Source organism: Nomascus leucogenys, chromosome 10, assembly GCF_006542625.1.
Source record: "Nomascus leucogenys isolate Asia chromosome 10, Asia_NLE_v1, whole genome shotgun sequence".
NCBI lineage: Eukaryota > Metazoa > Chordata > Mammalia > Primates > Hylobatidae > Nomascus > Nomascus leucogenys.
In genome coordinates, this window is record NC_044390.1 from 78,782,157 (window position 1) to 78,802,172 (window position 20,016).

The 20,016-nt window shown below is 44.7% G+C and overlaps 1 protein-coding gene across 2 annotated transcripts in view; it reads right to left on the reverse strand.

Moving 5' to 3' along the window:
• Positions 1 to 801: 801 nt before the first annotated feature.
• The window catches only part of BRAP (BRCA1 associated protein), a 44,102-nt gene continuing 24,887 nt past the window's right edge, over positions 802 to 20,016 (reverse strand). For both annotated transcript variants that reach the window (XM_030821410.1, XM_030821411.1), the window contains 6 exons: positions 19,264 to 19,339; positions 17,924 to 18,062; positions 17,455 to 17,564; positions 14,252 to 14,341; positions 8,596 to 8,699; positions 802 to 3,220 (listed from right to left, as the gene is read on the reverse strand). In XM_030821410.1, coding sequence (XP_030677270.1) covers positions 2,857 to 3,220; positions 8,596 to 8,699; positions 14,252 to 14,341; positions 17,455 to 17,564; positions 17,924 to 18,062; positions 19,264 to 19,339 — 883 coding nt within the window. In that variant the 3' untranslated portion in view covers positions 802 to 2,856. The remainder of the gene's footprint in view (positions 3,221 to 8,595; positions 8,700 to 14,251; positions 14,342 to 17,454; positions 17,565 to 17,923; positions 18,063 to 19,263; positions 19,340 to 20,016) is intronic.

Below are 20,016 nucleotides of genomic sequence, written 5' to 3' on the forward strand. Positions count from 1 at the left end.
GAACTCCTGACCTCAAGCATTCCTTCCACCTCAGCCTCCCAAAGTGATGGGATTACAGATGTGAGCCACCGCACCCAACCAAGGGGTTGATTTTTATGTTGCTTTTTAAATCAAGTCCACTTTTTTTTTTTTGTTTTTTTTTGAGACGGAGTCTTGCTCTGTCACCCAGGCTGGAGTGCAGTGGTGCAATCTCGGCTCACTGCAAGCTCTGCCTCCCGGGTTCACGCCATTCTCCTGCCTCAGCCTCCTGAATAGCTGGAACTACAGGCGCCCGCCACCACACCCAGCTAATTTTTTTTTGTATTTTTAGTGGAGACGGGGTTTCACTGTGTTAGCCAGGATGGTCTCGATCTCCTGACCTCATGATCCACCCATCTCAGCCTCCCAAAGTGCTGGGATTACAGGCGTGAGCCACCGTGCCCAGCCCACTTTTTTTTTTTTTTGAGATGGAGGCTCGTTCTGTCGCCCAGGCTAGAATGCAATGGCGTGATCTCGGCTCACTGCAACCTCCACCTCCTGGGTTCAAGCGGTTCTCCCACCTCAGCCTCCCCAGTAGCTGGGATTACAGGAACCCACCATCATGCCTGGCTAATTTTTGTATTTTTGTAGAGGCGGGGTTTCACCATGTTGGCCAGGCTGGTCTTGAACTCCTGACCTCAGGTGATCTGCCCACCTCAGCCTCCCAAAGTGCTGGGATTACAGGCGTTGAGCCACCGTGCCCGGCCGACACGTTCTTAGATTATTAGAGACATGCTCCCAAGCAAACGTCAGTCAGAGACACACATTTCACACAGGGCAGAATAATTTCAAAGTTTGGCTATTTTAATTCAATTTCATTGTTCAAGGTAGTATGGGTATATTAAGTGGTTCATTTCCCTCCTGAAGAAAACAACTTCTGTCTGATGTGATTTTGTGAAATTCAAACATGACTCTGACTGTTTAAAAAAAAAACAAACCATTTTCTTTACATATCTTGGTAAGATTTTTTTTTTCTGGGACATATTTTTTTTAAACCTTCAAGTAGTTTGGAAACATTTGCCTATTTGCTCATTCCTCTGGGCACAGCCTTTCAGAGCATTTATCCCACCTGTGCTGAAAAATATGTTTTCCCAGGTGGTGGTGGGGCCACTATGGATAGATGGGATTACAGAGAAATGAGGAGTGAGCGAGCTTTGTAAACTACTTCTAATTCTCTTCATTAGTATGCTATGATCCACCCCAGCTTCTGCAAGGTCAGACATGCAAGACAAGTACTTGGCCAAAACAGCAGGATTCTAACTAGTGTAAAAATAGATTTTAAATAAAATAGAATCTCTATAGGAAAGAGAATTAGGTTATGCTTTACATTCCCACTCTTAAGATATCTGTATATATAAGTCCAAGAGAGACTCAAACAGTTGGTCTGCCCTAAGTAAAAATTAAGAATGTCTGAGTACATTCATTTTGCAACATTACAGGTAAAGTTTTTTGGGAAATGCTGCAGTACATCTCACAAAAACGGATGGTGATTAGTGATACAGTTGATGTGCTAACAAGTAACATGTAAGACATTTAGGTCAAAGGGGATGAGGCCTAATTACAGGCTAAAAATCTATTCTGAAATGTGATCATTTGAAAACCTGCGGCTAATTATAAAGCAAAAACCAAAACCTCTTGTTTAACAATACATCTTACTAACCTATCCCTCTACCTCTTCAAGAAACTAAATTCCAACATAGGTCTTATTTTAAGTTTGCTCAATTACTGCAGGTTATGAATTATTTGACATTTATGGTTCCAGAGAGAGTACACAGCCCCTCTGTTGGCCCACACAAGCGTTATATGACTGTTCTAAAGGGGGCTCTGTTGAAATTCTAATTTTAGGATTTAGAAACAGCCTTTGGTTATATCTTGAAAGCATAATTGAAAATCTGCCCAAGCTCCCTCTAGCTGCAACCTGAACATGCAGCCCAATATTTTGTAAACATTTAGAAAATACTAAACCCAACAAAATACACAATTAGCTAGTCAGAGGCCTCATTCTACATTTTCACATGGATGAGAAATCTCCCCACTTAGTCTTGCTAGATGCTAGGATATCCACTCTGAGATTTGAGTTTGGGAACAGCCATTAAGCCTCCTCCTTAATTGCGGTTCATAATGACGTATGAAGTCACCAAAAATAAACAGTGGAGCTGCCCCCATTTTTCCTACACTGAGTCTACCCAGTGTGCCCCGGGTTGTTTGTTTTTCCTGGCTAGCCCCAGAGCAAGAAGAGATGACTGCTGGTAAAGAACCAGGGCCTGGTTTACTACCAGGCCTCTTTTCAGATAACATTCAAGCAATTCTTCCGCTCCCCAGAGGAAGGGGGAGATGATAATGATATGACACTATTGCTAGGGAATTTTCATAACTCCTTAGTAGCCAATGGAAACCTCTCTTTAAAGCAGCTGTTATGACCTCGGAGAGGTTTGGTGCTTTAGTGCTAGATAACCTTACCTTTGAGGTTACAAGAAATAACTTAACATCTTAAACCTACCCCAGAACTGAATGTCAAATACACCAACTCCATAAATACAACGGAAAAATGCACAGCAGAGTTGGGGCTTCCACCAAGCAGGAAGGCAAAATGGTCATTAGAATGTCTGAGGTTAGTGAACTCTTAAGACCTTTTCAAACGCAGAGCCTTTCTATCAGCTCTCCAGTCAGCACCCTCTACATTCACTATATCACACACTAGCAAATGAAAGAGCCAAACAACTGTGGCTTGATCCTCACTTGTAGTTATTAGGGCCCAGCCTCACATTTAGCTGAAGGTCCAGCACACCCTCACAGTGTCAGGGAGAACAGTCTCAGGGACGTCTGTTGCCCTGAAGGTCACTTGCCCCTCTTGCTGCGGCCCTTCCTGGAGGGCAACTTCCCACTGCCCCCCGAAGAGGCAGGGCTTGAGGCTGAGGCCATGGCGATGTTGATCTGTCCCTCCTGGATTTCCTGCCGGGTCTCGGCAGGCAGATGGTTGATCTTCTGCTGTGTCTCCAGGTAGAACATGACATCACGCAGCTGCTCCTGGATCTCGGTGATCTGCAGATCTTTTTGGTCACAGGTCTCTTTCAACACCCTCTCCTCCTCTTTTAGTTTGTTCTGAAGGAGGACTTGGTTGGCTCGCAAACACTTGTTCATTTCCTGCTCCTCTTTGAGCTCGTTGGTGAGTTTGGCCACTTTTGTGTTTAGCTGAGTGCACCTTTTGAAAAACAAAGGAAGACAAAAGCACATTTTTCATTTGCTGACACAGTCCCCTTTCTGCTCTGGGATTGAACAGAGAAACCATGACCTCAGAATCCCTTTAGGACAGACCCCTTTCTCCCATGGTGAGGGAGTCTGGTTTGCTGCCATCGCAGTCAGCTACGCAAAGCAAGAATTTTGCTCTACTTAACACAAGTGTATTTTTTTTTTTTTTTTTGAGATGGAGTTTTGCTCTTGTTGTCCAGGCTGGAATGCAATGGCATGATCTCAGCTCACTGCAACCTCCACCTGCTGGGTTCAAGCGATTCTCCTGCCTCAGCCTCCCAAGTAGCTGGGATTACAGGCACCTGCCACGATGCCTGGCTAATTTTTGTATTTTTAGTAGATACTGGGGTTTGGCATGTTGGCCAGGCTGGTCTTGAACTCCCAACCTCAGGTGATCCACCCACTTCAGCCTTCCAAAGTACTGGGATTACAGGCATGAGGCACTGCGCCAGTCCACAAGTGTATTATTTATTTATTTATTTTTTGAGATGGAGTCTCACTCTGTTGCCCAGGCTGGAGTGCAGTGGTGTGATCTTGGCTTACTGCAACCTCTGCTGCTTGGGTTTAAGCGATTCTCCTGCCTCAGCCTCCCAAGTAGCTGGGGTTACAGGCGCCTGCCACTGTGCCCGGCTAATTTTTGTATTTTTAGTAGAGACGGGGTTCCACCATCTTGGCCAGGCTGGTCTTGAACTCCTGACCTTGTGATCCACCCACCTTGGCCTCCCAAAGTGCTGGGATTACAGATGTGAGCCACCGCGTCTAGCCCACAAATGTACTTTTAAGATACTTTTTTTTTTTTTTTTTTTTTTTGAGACGGAATCTCGCTCTGTCGCCCAGGCTGGAGTGCAGTGGTGCAATCTCGGCTCACTGCAAGCTCCGCCTCCCAGGTTCACGCCATTCTCCTGCCTCAGCCTCTCCGAGTAGCTGGGACTACAGGTGCCCGCCACCACGCCCGGCTAATTTTTTTGTATTTTTAGTAGAGACGGGGTTTCACCGTGGTCTCGATCTCCTGACCTCGTGATCCGCCCACCTCGGCCTCCCAAAGTGCTGGGATTACAAGCGTGAGCCACCGTGCCAGGCCTAAGACACTTTTTTTTAAGCATCAGAAAGTTTTCAGTAGCAGAAACTATTCTGTGACTGATAGTAAAAATTCTACTGCTTCTTTGTTTTGCAGTCAGTGGTTAAATAGGTGACTTCAAGATGATAGCTGTGATAAGGAAGTTATGAGGAAAAGTGGCATTCTTGGAGAGTCAAGTACTCTGACTTCATTGCATTTGCTGACGGGGAAAAAAAGGGCACTTATTCTAACCAAAGGGCTTTAGACTTGGGAGTGTCCTATTCTTGATGTCCAGTCTTACTCATAAAAATTGCAAATGAAACCACCATTTGAGGCCAGGTGCGTTGGCTCATGCATGGAATCCCAGCACTCTGGGAGGCTGAGGCGAGAGGATTGCTTCAGCAAATGAAAGAGGAAATGAGTTCGAGACCAGCCTGAGCAATAAAGTAAGACCCTGTCTCTACAGAAAATCAAAAAAATTAGCCAGATGCGGTGGCGTGCACCCGTGGTCCCAGATTTACAGGAGACTGAAGCTGGGGGATTGCTTGATCCCAGCAGGTCAAGGCTGCAGTGAGCTATGTTCATGCTACTGCACTCCAGCCTGGGTGACAGAAAGAGGCCTTGTCTCAAACAAACAACCCATACTATCTGAGACCCAGTAGAGTGGCTCATGTCTGTAATCCCAGCACTGTGGGAGGCTAAAGTGGGAGGGTCACTTTGAAACCAGCCTGGTCAACATATCGAGACACCGTCTCTACAAAAGAAAAATTAAAAAAATTAGCTGGGTGTGGTGATGTGCACTTGTAGACCCAGCTACTTGGGAGGCTGAGGCAGAAGACTGCTTGAGCCCAGGAATTTGAGCCTGCAGTGGGCTGTGATTGCATCACTGCACTCCAGCCGGTCTGACAGAGTAAGACCCTGTCTCAAAAAAACAACAAAAAACAAAAACACTCACACACAAAAACCACGAACAAAAAAACCCCATTTGAGATACTATTTTTATGCATCAGAACACCCAAGAGCTGAGACATGAGAAAAGAGGCACTTACACACTAGCACTGCAGCATGAACTGGTATAAACTCTTTCGAAGACAACTTGGCAATATCTATAAAAACAAAAAATTGGGGCCAGGCACGGTGGCTCACGGCTGTTATCCCAGAACTTTGAGAGGCCAAGGAGGGTGGATCATGAGATCAGGGGTTCAACATCAGCCTGGCCAACATGGTGAAACTCCGTTTCTACTAAAAATACAAAAATTAGCCGGGTGTGGTAGCGTGTGCCTGTAATCCCAGCTACTCGGGAGGCTGAGGCAGGAGAACTGCTTGAACCCGAGAGGCGGAGGTTGCAGTGAGCTGAGATCGTGCCACTGCACTCCAGCCTGTGTGACAGAGCAAGATTCCGTCTCAAAATAAGTAAATAAATAAATAAATAAATAAACAAAAAATTTGCATGCCCTTTGACACAGCTATTTTACTTCTAGGAATTTATACCATAGAATAGATATACTCAGGATTGGGCAAAAAGAGACATGGAGAAAGATGCTCATTACAGTATTGCTTATAGTAGTGTGAGATTTGACACAACTTGACACAATCAATAGGGACCTGGTCAAAATTATTATGGCAGGCCAGGTGCAGGGCTCATGCCTATAATCCCAGCATTTTCGGAGGCCAAGACAGGAGGATCACTTGAGGCCAAGAGTTCAAAACCAGCCTGGGCAATATGGCAAGATCCCGTCTCTACAAAAAAATTTTAAATTGGGCAGGCATGGTGGCACACACCTGTAGTCCTAGCTACTCAGGAAGCTCAGACTAGGAGGACCACTTGACCCCAGAAACTGGAGGTTGCAGTGAGCTATGATTCTGCCACTGTACTCTGGCCTAGGCAACACAGCAAGACCTTATTTCAACAACAACCACAACAACAAAAATCATTATGGTACATCCATACAATTAAATAGCATGCAGATGTTACAAAGATCAGGATAGATTTAGATGTGCTAGTATGAAAAAAATCCAAAAACATATTTAATCAAAGAGAATACCTAGATTCTATTTTTGCAGAGAAAAGATCATGCATGTGAGACATTTATGTTGGCAGAGCTAAACATCTAGAAGAATAAATATTCACTGGTGCTGGTTAATAATGGTTAACACTAGATAGCAGCAGAATCTAGGAGGTGAAAAAGAACTTCCAGTTTTGCAGGGTGTCGTGGCCCACGCCTGTAATGGTAAAACAGTCTCTACAAAAAAATTAGCCAGAGGCCAGGCGCAGTGGCTCACGCCTGTAATCCCAGCACTTTGGCAGGCGGATCACCTGAGGTCCAGAGTTTGAGACCAGCCTGACCAACATGGAGAAACCCTGTTTCTACTAAAAATACAAAATTAGCCAGGCATGGTGGCGCATGCCTGTAATTCCAGCTACTCGGGAGGCTGAGGCGGGAGAATCACTTGAACTCTGGAGGCAGAGGTTGCAGTGAGCCGAGATCACACCATTGCAGCCTGGGCAACAAGAGCGAAACTCCGTCTCAAAAAAAAAAAAAAAGAAAAAAAGAAAAAAAAAAATTAGCTAGGGGTGGTGGTGCACAGCTGTAGTCCAGCTACTTGGGAGGCTGAGGCAGGAGGATCACCTGAGCCTAGGGAGGTGGAAGATGTAGTGAGCTGGCCAAACACAGTGGCTCACGCCTGTAATCCCAGCACTTTGGGAGGCTGAGGTGGGCGGATCATGAGGTCAAGAGATTGAGACCACCCTGGCCAACATGGTGAAACCCCATCTCTACTAAAAATACAAAAATTAGCTGGGTGTGGTGGCGTGCTCCTGTAGTCCTAGCTACTCGGGAGGCTGAGGCAGGAGAGTCACTTGAATCTGGGAGGTGGAGGTTGCAGTGAGCTGAGATCGTGCCACTGTACTCCAGCCTATTGCGCCACTGCACTCGAGCCTGGCGACAGAGCAAGACTCCATTTAAAAAAAAAAAGATGGGCCGGGCACGGTGGCTCACGCCTATAATCCAAGCACTTTGGGAGGCCGAAGCAGGTGGATCATGAGGTCAGGAGATCAAGACCATCTGGCTAACACGGTGAAACCCCATTTCTACTAAAAATACAAAAAAATTAGCCGGGCGTGGTGGTGGGTGCCTGTAGTCCCAGCTATTGGGAGGCTGAGGCAGGAGAATGGTGTGAACCTGGGAGGCGGAGCTTGCAGTGAGCCGAGATCGCGCCACTGCACTCCAGCCTGGGCGACAGAGCAAGACTCCGTTTCAAGGAAAAAAAAAAAAAGACGTAGTGAGCTAAGGTTGTGCCACTGTACTCCAGGGAAAGACCCTGTCTCCAAAAAAAAAAACAAACAAACAAACAAAAAAAAACCCATCCAGTTTTTACTTTGTATTCTTTAACACAGTTGTTCAATTTGTTAGGGTGCTGAAAGTATGGGGTAATTTTTAATTTTTACTTCTATTAATTTTGTAGTGTTGTTTTTACAATAGCTTAACAAAATTTTATTTTTGTTGAGACAGGGTCTCGCTGTTGCCCAGGCTGCAGTGCAGTGGTGAGATGTTGGCTCACTGCAGCTTCTGCTTCCCAGACTCATGTGATCCTCCTACCTCAGCCTCCTGAGTAGCAGGGACTACAGGTATGCGCCACCATACCCAGCTCATTTTTGTATTTTTAGTGGAGATGGGGTTTTACCATGTTGTCCAGGCTGGTCTTGAATTCCTGGGCTCAAGCAACCTGCCTGCCTCAGCCTCCCAAAGTGCTGGGATTACAGGCGTAAGCCACCATGCCTGGCTGGTAATTTCAATCAGTAGCAACTATCTTCCCAAATAACAGTAAATAAGGAATGTTATCGCCATGCTGTTCATGAGTTTTTTGCTCCATATTCAACATCTCTTGCCTTTAACTCCTGCCCAAGGCCACAGCATAGAACATCTCCAGCTTAGACACAGTCTCCTTCCTAACTGCCAGTTCTCAGCCACAATGGCTCAAAGAAGCCAAAGGCTCTGGATGGAAGAAAATTGCTTTTCACAGGCAAAAATGGAAGATATCTGTACACACTGCAAGTGCACAGACATCAGAAGAGAGCACTGCATTCCACATGGCATCCATCTGGTATGAAACCCCGCATTTTTTAATAAACGAGAAGCCTGTTCCATATATAGGGAGACTCCTGAAAACCTGGTGATACATATATTTGAAAATGAGGGTGTTTCCATAGGAATGAAAGAAACTGTCTGTTTATAGAGCCTGTTACAACAGAATAGACCGATTATACCTACTTTCTTTCCACAGACTGCTTTTCTTTTAGGAGATCATTTAGTTTGTGCTCTAGATTATCACACTTCTCAATTGTTTCTTTAAACTTGGTCTTCATGTTGTTAATCTGAAAGAGCAAAGAGAAATCAGATTCATTTCACAAAGGTAATGTGGTGTGCTCTTTGGGACTATCATCATATTTTTCCCCCCAATCATCTGTATATAACTTTGACAAACCAAAATTAGAAAAGGTAAGATATGGCAGTTTCCAGGCAGGGAAAAAAAATAAAGAAAAGGTGAGGTAATCATTTGAAAGAATTTCCATAATAGGATTAAAAATGCCGGGAAATCTTTTTTTTTCTTTTTTTTGAGCCGGAGTCTTGCTCTGTCATCCAGGCTGGAGTGCAGTGGGATGATCTTGGCTCACTGCAACCTCCGCCTCTTGGGTTCAAGCAATTCTCCTGCCTCAGCCTCCCAAATAGCTGGGACTACAGGCACTTGCCACCACGCCTGGCTAATTTTTGTATTTTTAGTAGAGACAGGGTTTCCCCATGTTGGCCAGGCTGGTCTCGAACTCCTGACCTCAGGTGATCCACCTGCCTCGGCCTCCCAAAATGCTGGGATTATAGGCGTGAGCCACTGCGCCCGGCCTAATTTTTGTATTTTTTAGTAGAGATGCCATGTTGGCCAGGCTGGTCTCAAACTCCTAACCTCAAGTGATTGGCTCGCCTCGGCCTCCCAAAGTGCTGGGATTACAGGCATGAGCCACTGCGCCTGACCTAATTTTTGTATTTTTTGTAGAGACAAACATTGGTAATCTAAGAAACTTGTGACAGTTGATTCTAGTCGTTTATTTTTTCCTATTCACAATATTTTTTTCATGTATCATGAAGCCACATGGAATACAGGCAGTCCATGTTCTTTTGAGTCTATTTATAAAAACAATATACATAGACTAATTCATATTATACAGCCTTAAAAACATAAGAGAATTAAAAAATTCTGATGTATAATATATCAGATGGCAGCCATCCTAGCGCAGAGTACGTTGGAGTCTGACTAGGTAGATCCTGGATCCACTCCTGTATGAAGATCTGCGAACTTGGGAATTTCCTCAACTCCACTGGTCTAAGGACACTAGCAAAAGATTTGGTGGGAAGGCAAAGTCGGGAGGCTGGGTGAACCACAAGGCAATATAACAGGAACTGAAAGTGGCTGAGAATTTAAGTCATACAGCCCAGGGATCAGCTAGACCTTTCTTTTTAATCATTTTCCATACAGCCTGCCTAGCAAGTCTCTAATAGCACTAGCTTTAATAATAATAATAATAATAGTAATAGGCTGGGCACGGTAGCTCACGCCTGTAATCCCGGCACTTTGGGAGGCCGAGATGGGTGGATCACGAGGTCAGGAGTTCGAGACCAGCCTGGCCAAGATGGTGAAAGCCCGTCTCTACTAAAAATACAAACATTAGTCAGGCACAGTGGCAGGCGCCTGTAATCCCAGCTACTCGTGAGGCTGAGGCAGGGAGCGGCTTGAACCAGGGAGGTGGAGATTGCAGTGAGCCAAGATCACACCACTGCACTCTAGCCTGGGAGACAGAGCAAGACTCTGTCACAAAAAAATATAATACAATACAATAAAAATAAATGTTTTGTTCAAATTAACTTTATAGCCAACCTCCATTGGAAGAATATGGAAGAGAGATTTCTTTCTTTTTTTTTTTTTTTTTTTTTTTTTGAGACAGAGTCTTGTTTTGTCACCCAGGCTGGAGTGCAGTGGCACTATCTTGGCTCACTGCAACCTCCAACTCCCGGGTTCAAGCGATTCTCCTGCCTCAGCCTCCTGGCACTACAGGTGCATGCCACCACGCCCAGCTAATTTTTGTATTTTTAGTAGAGACAGGGTTTCACCATATTGGCCAGGCTGGTCTTGAACTTCTGACTTCATGATCTGCCCACCTCGGCCTCCCAAAGTGCTAGGATTACAGGCATGAGCCAACACGCCCAGCTGGAAGAGAGATTTCTAAATGTTCTTCTATGTCATAAAAATCAAAATAGCTTTAAAATCGCTCAAATTCTAGTTAGGTATTAAGTTTCTCTTCAATATTATTTTAAAATAACAGAGCACTAGATCCTTTTGAAATTTTCTTCTAAACTGACTCCTGTCAGTTTAAGGAAGTTGAAAAGGACAGAAATTACTATCATAAGGAACCAAACTGTACATGTCTTGGACAGTAAAGATACTTAAGCCAAACACATTTAAATCAAGATGAAAATATAAAGGTAACCCTAAAAAGGTTTGTTTGTTTGTTTTTTGAGACGGAGTCTTGCTCTGTCGCCCAGGCTGGAGTGCAGTGGCGCAATCTCGGCTCACTGCAAACTCCGCCTCCTGGGTTCATGCCATTCTCCTGCCTCAGCCACCTGGAGGAGTAGCTGGGACTATGGGCACCCGCCACCATGTCCAGCTAATTTTTTGTATTTTTAGTACAGACGGGGTTTCACCATGTTAGCCAGGATGGTCTCGATCTCCTCACCTTGTGATATGCCTGCCTCGGCCTCCCAAAGTGTTGGTGTTACAGGCATGAGCCACTGTGCCTGGCCAAAAAGGTTTTTAATATTGCTACAGACAAATGTTAACAACGATTTAAATTAGTGCTTATTAAAACATTTCTGGTCCAGTGCCATGGCTAGCGCCTGTAATCCCAGCCCTTTGGGAGGGCTGTGGCAGAAGGTTTGTTTGAGCCCAGGAGTTGGAGATCAGCCTGGGCAACATAATAAGATTCCCCCATCTCTCTCTTTTTTTTTTTTGAGATGGCGTCTCGCTCTGTTGCCCAGGCTGGAATGCAGTGGCGTGATCTCAGCTCACTGCAACTTCCGCCTCCCTGTTCAAGTGATTCTCTTGCCTCAGCCTCCTAAGTAGCTGGGACTACAGGCACGTGCCACCATGCCTGGCTAATTTTTTGTATTTTTAGTAGAGATGGGATTTCACCGTGTTAGCCAGGATGGTCTCGATTTCTTGACCTCGTGATCCGCCCGCCTCGGCCTCCCAAAGTGCTGGGAATTATAGGCGTGATCCACTGTGCCCGGCCGACCCCCTGATCTGAATAAAATTTTTTTTTAAAATCAGCCAGGCACAGTGGCACCCTCCTGTGGTCCCAGCTACTAGAGAGACTGAGGTGGGAGGATCGCTTGAGCATGACGGGCTGAGCCTGAGGCTGCAGTGAGCTGTAACGGTGCCACTACATTCTAGCCTGGGCAACACAGTGAGATCTTATCTCAAAAAACAAATGAAAAATTCTGACCATTAGCCCACAGTAAGAAACACCCATGACACACACACAAGTGAAATGAGTTTCACAAAACAATATTAATTGTACTACACTCTAATATTTCCATCTACACTATTTTATCTAATAAAAATGCTAGTTGTGGTCCACCAAACTCATTTTACAATCCACAGCTGGAAAAATACTGATTAAAATGGAGCTAGACATCCACAAGAAAAGATATACTTTCAGAGGAGTTCACCTTACGACTGCCTCTGCCTACCATGTGTTCTTCATACATGGCCATGAAAACTAAGAGCCTTTGAGTGTCTGCGAGCTTCATCCTCTAGAATAGGCTCTGCTCACATGCTATAATAACGGCACTACCTAAGGCACTGGGGGAAAGAAACAGTGTTTATAACTGAAGCCCACAATGAATTTCAAACTTGATCCACACCCCTCCTCCACATCAACAGGAGGCCCACAAACAATCTCTGTCAGTGAGACCCAGGGTCCAGGTTACTGTTTCTCCCTGAACATGTTCTACTGCTGGGGGTGCTAACGGACAAGGGACTGGTCAAAAGGAGGACCGTGGCGGAACAAAAGGCTTGCATCATCCATTAACTTATGGATAAACGACATTTGTTACCAGAAAACAAAAGCATCCTTTTAAGCACCCCAAGCATTTTATTTAGAGCTGCTCTGGCTTCCATTTTACCCTGACCCAAAAGCAAACGTGAGTTTCAGTGTTTCGTTCTCCTGCCCCTTGACTTGCTTTTCATTGGCATGTTTTAGGGAATGCAGTTAATCCTAAAGAATCCTAGAGAGCAGAGAGAATTCTGAGCTTAGCTCTCAAGGATCTGGATGAAGCACTTGAGATAGTCACACTGGTATATCCCGTGGAAAAACCCATGAGTGCAGCTGCAGCGGAGCTGCCAATGCACTTCCCATGAGCCAACTTCACAGTACGCGGCAGCGACCTGCGCTCTGCTCCATCGAGAGCATTGGGAGGCAGTCCTCCCTGCACATACTCTAATCAAGCCCTATTCAGAACTGGTAAAGTCAAGTGACCTTGAGTGCCTCTGGAAGGGCACGTGCATTGACTAGAAGGCTCTTGTAAGAATTTCATCAATAACTTTTAACTGCAGATCATTTTAAAACTGACTTTTTTTTTTTTTTTTGAGACAGAGTCTCGGTCTGTTGCTCAGGCTGGAGTGCAGTGGTGCAATCTTGGCTCACTGCAACCTCTGCCTCCTGGGCTCCAGCAATTCTCCTGCCTCAGCCTCCTGAGTAGCTGGGATTACAGGCGCCTGCCACCACGCCCGACCAATTTCTGTATTTTCAGTAGAGATTGGGTTTCGTCATGTTGGCCAGGCTGGCCTCAGACTCCTGACCTCAAGTGATCTGCCTCCCTCGGCCTCCCAAAGTGCTGGGATTACAGGTGTGAGCCACCACACCTGGCCTAAAGCTGATGGTAAGCATTAATTTTTACAAACCCTGATTTTGCCCACTTACGGCATATCCAGAAACTGGGGCCCATGGCCCTGCCTGCTAAGCTCCAGGATCTTCCTAGCCACCTCAGAGGTGGGCCCCAAACCCAGCTCTGTACTGCCTATCTGAAGGCCCAAGGATAGGTGGGGACTCACAAAGTTACTAAAGTAATCATTGAGAAATTCTACAAGATTTTATTTCATACTAAGGGAATCACTGAATTACAAACACTGTCCCTAGGTCCAAAGAAAGGTTCTTAGAGCCATAATTATATACAATTATACGCAGGTGCTTACTAGTTTTCAGACTACCTTCTTTGGAAGTCACAGGGTTCCTTGCACATACTGGAGACAGAGCTCTGGGCTTTCCATCTGAGTTTCCACCAAGGTCACACCACTTTTTAATTTTGCTAAAGTAGTGAATGGCATCTTTTTTTAAGGACTATTTTGTTAAAATTTGAAAACTGCTGCCCTAGACCTTCAGGGTGAATAATGAAGTGCCAATATCTCTGCCCAATTTTATTTCCTTCCATTTAGAAAGGCTCTGCGCCATTTCATTGCCTTAGAAGTTCATGTTTAGCTCCCAAAGGCAGCAGTTCCCAAGTGCCTGACTCAAATGACAAACCCTCATGTAGATACTTGTATGTTTTTAGTGGAACTTCACAAGGCACTAGAAAACCACATTGAGGTGAAAAAAAAAAAAAAAAAGCAAACAAAACCCCCTAAGACCCCAAAATATCAAAACAGTCAAGCCTTTAAATCCAAAGATTCTTTTTAGTGGCAAAACAGTTCTCCACTTATTACCCGCCTGAGAAGGGAAGATGGTAAGATTCCTCTTCCCCTGTACTCTGCCTTCCACATCCCCCATCAGAGTGCCCTGCCATGTGTCATTTCAGCAGTCACCAAACCAAACAGACTTACTTCCTCTGCTGTGTCCTTCTCTATCCGAACTATCTTGTTTTCCCAGTAGATTCGCTGAGATTCCAGCTGGCTTGTTAGTAAATATGAATACTGGAAACATAAAGAATAAAGACCAAAATATAAGTCATTGTTGTCAGTCTCTGAAATCCAATTTAAAAATCTGATCTTTAATGATCCACAGAAAACTAAAACTAACCAACAGAATGTATATTTACACCCTGATTCTACTCTACTCAATATATACTGGACCAGGGGACACAAATGACATTATGCTTCTGTCCTCCTGGGGCTTACAATCTAGTCAGAATAAATGTACTTATAAAAAATTTTATTCTGGTCAAGCTGACTTTAAGAAGAACCACAGTGGTTTTAAATCTATGTGTAACTCAAATAAACTTACCTGTCTCCCTGACCCCATGAAGCAGTCCTGTCCCATCCTGTCCCACCCAGCACTAGAGTCAGGCACCCCCTCTCAGCTCCCTTAGCACTGTGCTTATCAGTAACAGCACTCAGGATAGCAGCACTTCATCACCAGTTTACCTGCCTGTCTCCCTGACTGGACTGTGAACTCTTTGAAAGTGAGGGTTATATCTCTACTGCTGTATCCCAGTGCCTGGCACATGGTGGATGTCAAGAACTGTTTGCTGCATGACTGCATGAATGAATGAACAGTGCTGTGTAACCACAGGGAAGGGACAGATGGCGTAGGACAGTAAGATCTGAGAGAAGGCGAGATTTGAGAGGGTGCTGACAGATAGGAGGAGAACAGATAAAGACAGAGATCCGAGTCCAGAGAACTACTTGACCAAGACAGAGCTGTGGACATTAGAATCTCTTCAGAAATGAATCAGTAACATAAATGAGGTACTGGTGTGCTGGGTTAGGAGATATGGCGCCAGTGGAAGGCTTTGGGGTATTATAATATTGACAAATATGGGCAATGGGGAACCCAAGGCCAAGGAGTGGCAAGGTCACATCTCCATTTTGGAAAAACCATTCTAGAAGACTAGAAGAGATATAAACATGTCTGCAGGCTACAGAGAGGGCAAGGAGAAGAACATCTATGCTACTGAACCCTAAGCTCCACGAGAGCAGGGACTTTGTTCAATGCTGCGTTTGCAGCACTAGCACCAGTGGCTGACAGCAAACATTTTTCTTTTTTCTTTTTTTTTTTTTGTTTAAAACTGGGTCTTACTCTGTTGCCAAGGTTGGAATGCAGTGGTGCAATCATGACTCACTGCAACCTCAACCTCTTGGGCTCAAGGGATCCTCCTGCCTCAGCCTCCCGAGTAGCTGGGACTACAGGTGCGTGCCACCACACCTGGATAATTTTTTTTTTAATTTATTTTTAGTAGAGACAAGGCCTTGTTATGTTGCCGAGGCTGGTTTTGAACTCCTGAACTCAAGCGATCAAGCCTTGGCCTCCTGAAGTGGTGGGATTACAGGCATAAGCCACCACGCCTGGCCAATAAATATTTCTTTCTTTTTGGAGACGGAGTTTCGCTCTTGTCGCCCAGGCTGGAGTGCAATGGCGCCATCTGGGCTTACTGCAACCTCCGCCTCCCAGATTCAAGTGATTCTCCTGCCTCAGCCTTCCAAGTATCTGGGATTACAGGTGCCCACCACCACACCCAACTAATTTTTGTATTTTTAGTAGAAGTGGGGTTTCACCACATTGGCCAGGCTGGTCTCAAACTCCTGACCTCAGGTGATCCACCCACCTCGGCCTCCCAAAGTGCTAGGATTACAAGGTGTGAGCCACTGTGCCCGGCCAGTATTTCTTGTATGAATAGAATGCATGTACATACTTAATGTGGAGGATTTACTAATTCTAAATACTTAAAAGTGTTTGATCTTTTTTTATTAATACAATGATTTATTAATAACAATATAAACCTCATTTTAGGCCATTTTACTATCAGACGTCTTGAAATGAGCAAGTTTTCAAATGTCCACTTCCTCCTAAGGTTAAGGTATGTTTCTAAAACAACCTTTTTTGAAATTTATATAAAACATGACTCGTGGCTGGGTACGGTGGCTCATGCCATATGTATCCCAGCACTTTGGGAGGCTGACACAGGTAGACCCCAAGGTCAGGAGATCAAGACCATCCTGGTTAACACAGTGAAACCTTGTCTCTACTAAAAATACAAAAAATTAGCCGGACGTGGTGGCACATGCCTGTAGTCCCAGCTACTCGGAAGGCTGAGGCAGGAGAATTGCTTGAACCCGGGAGGCAGAGGTTACAGTGAGCCGAGATTGCACCACTGTACTCTAGCCTGTAGCTACGGGAAGACAATCTTGACACTGAACTTGAGACAACTACAGACATCACAATGAAAGTAATAAGGCACAGTGAAACTTAGCCTTTTTTTTTTTTTTTTTTTTTTTGTGAGACAGGGTCTTGCTCTGTCGCCCAGGCTAGAATGCAGTGGCACAATCTGAGCTCACTGCAACCCCTGCCTCCCGGGGTCAAGAAATTCTGGTGCCTCAGCCTCCCAAGTAGCTGGGATTACAGGCATGAACCACCACGCCCAGCTAATTTTAATAGGGACAGGGTTTCACCATGTTGGCCGGGCTGGTCTCGAACTCCTGATCTCAGGTGATTCACCTGCCTCAGCCTCCCAAAGTGCTGGGATTACAGGGGTGTGAGCCACTGCACCCAGCTGACATTTAGACTTTCAAAGAAGAAAAACAGAATAAAAATATTTTAATAACACCTCACAGCAATGACTGAACTTTTTTTTTTTTTTTTTTTGAGATGGAGTTTCGCTCTTGTTGCCCAAGCTGGAGTGCAATGGCGCGATCTCGGCTCACTGCTTCCAGGTTCAAGTGATTGAACTGCTCTGCTTCCCAGGTTCAAGTGATTCTCCGCTTCCCGGGTTCAAGCGATTCTCCTACCTCAGCCTCCCCCAAGGAGCTGGGATTACAGGCGTGTGCCACCATGCCCAGCTAATTTTTTGCATTTTTAGTGGAAACGGGGTTTCACCACGTTAGCCAGGCTGGTCTTGAACTCCTGAACTCAGGTGATCCACCTGCCTCAGCCTCCCAAAGTGTTGGGATTACAGGCATAAGCCACCATGCCCGGCCATGACCAAACTTTAAAAAAAAATGTACATCCAGGTAAATGACAAATATTTCAAATTAGAATAGTAAACAGCAGTAGAAACAGATATTGAGTGATAACTCATTAATTCTCTTACCTCTAACTGTAAGGCATCTATTTTCTCTTCCTGGCAAGTATCCCCCTCACATTCATACTGTACTATTTTTCCATCTGTTTTACTTGCAACCAGTCGATGAACATAGTTATCTAAAGAAAGAGTCAACAAAAGTGTGTTTCTTTAGAATGAAAAGGGTCTCTGTACACTTTTAACTCTGACAAAATTTTTTTTTCAGATCTAATTTAAATGCCTTATAATATTTCTTTAGAAGTGTCAAATCATTTGAATTTTAGAGGGGAGGGAGAAAGCAAGAATGGAAGTATTAACTCCCTTTATAATGTGTGATTCAAGACATTCTAGAAAAATAGTGCCCCAGGGAAACTGAGAATTTGGGTTTGCAACAGCTGTCAGAAGATGACATTTCAAGCTGCGAGGGAAAGTGAAGAGGTTGTGAAGGCAAAGTTTCCACACAGAATGAGTCCAAATTAGAAAAGAGAGTGGTGTTCACCTCCAGCATAGTCCCAGACTCGATGGTTGGTAAGCTGCATGGCATACGTGTGCTGCGTTTCCTCAAAGTGCTTATAAGCATGTCGACTGACATACCGTCCACATCCTATGTGGCCGCATATTAAACAAATCCAAAGATTCTGCCGGAAGAGGTAAGATCTTAATTAGTTAAATAAAAATAAATGATCTGGCCTGGCGCGATGGCTCGGAGGCCGAGGCAGATGGATCACCTGAGGTCAGGAGTTCGAGACCAGCCTGGCCAACATGATGAAACCCCATCTCTACTAAAAATATAAATATTAGCTGGGCGTGGTGGCAGCTGCCTGTAATCCCAGCTACTCAGGAGGCTGAGGCATGAGAATCGCTTGAACCCAGGAGGTGGAGGTTGCAGTGACCCGAAATCGTGCCACTGCACTCCAGCCTGGGCGATAGGAACAAGACTCTGTCTTCAAACAAACAAACAAACAATCGATCCAGCTCACTCAGAGCGGGAAGAAACCTGAGACACAAGAAGACAGAATTGTTGGTTGGGCACAGTGGCTCAAACCTGTAATCCCAGCATTTTGGGAGGCCGAGGCAGGAGTATCGCTTGAGCCTAGGAGTTTAAGACCAGCTTGGGCAACATAGCAAGACCCCAACTCTACGAAAAAAACAAAAAACAAAAACAAAACCAAAAAAACCTACTAGGCCATGGTGGCACACACCTGTGGTCCCAGCTGCTTGGGAAGATGAGATGGGAGGAAGGCTTGAGCCCAGGTATTTGAGGTTACAGTGAACTATGATCATGCCACTGCACTCCAGCCTGGGTAACAGAATGACACCCTGTCTCGAAAAAAAGAAAAAACTGTTTCTACAGGAGCCTGATTGATTAAATGTGTGTTGAAAACCCAACAATCAAGGATGCTTTTATGGGTCATTTTTTTTTTTGCTGATTTCTAAGGAGCACTATGTGAATAGCAAGAAAAAAATTCACAATTCATCAGTAAAAGTCTAAGCCTTTCAAAAGCGCAAAGAAAAAGGAATAAATTTAGCTCAGGAGTAACATAATTTGTGTATTCATATGTCTTGCCCGACCCTAGACAAAAAGAAAAAAAATTTTAAAGAATTCAGGCTGGGTGCAGTGGCTCACACTTGCAATCCCAGCACTGTGGGTGGCTGAGGTGGGAGGACTGCTTGAGGCCAGGAGTTCGAGACCAGCCTGGGCAACACAGTAAGCCCTGTCTCTTAAAATAAAAAATAAAAAATAAATTAAAAATAAAGAACTTAAGTCATACCAGGCAGAAGAAAACTCATGACAATTAAAGCTGCATTCTTTGTTCTTTTCCATCACCCATTACTTACTTCCTGAACACCACACTCAAAACACTTATTTTCTTCTACTGGCTCGGGCGTTTGACAGTACCGGCAAACAGGACACCTATCCAGGACACCAAAAGATAATGGTGCAGGTTAAATATAAAAGACAGCTGTTACAGAACCCAAAAGTCAAAGACTGGATTTTATATCCTCCTCCTCTTATATGCTATTTTTATCATAACTAAGGATATCACTTAAAATAAAATATACAAAATAAAAATATACAAAATCTTGATAAAACAGAGAACAGAGAAATTGGGATCTGCCTCATGTCCTTTTCCGCTCTTCTGTCTAAAGCTTAGATGATCAAAGAGCTAAGTATTTACAGGTTACAATAAGGACACTTCATTTCATGTCTGATTATTTATAATTTTTTTTTTTTTTTTTTTTTTGAGACAGAGTCTTGCTCTGTTGCCTGGGCTGGAGTGCAGTGGCGCGATCTCAATTCACTGCAACCTCTGCCTCCCAGGTTCAAGCGATTCTCCTGCCTCAGCCTCTGGAGTAGCTGGGACTACAGGCATGCACCACCACACCCAGCTAATTATTGTATTTTTGGTAGAGACGGGGCTTCACCATGTTGGCCAGGATGGTCTCGATCTCTTGACTTCATGATCCACTGGCCTCGGCCTCCCAAAGTGCTTGGATTACAGGTGTGAGCCACCGCTCCCAGCTTGTTTGTTTTGTTTTGTTTGAGACAGAGTTTCGCTTTTGTTGCCCAGGCTGGAGTGCAACGGCATA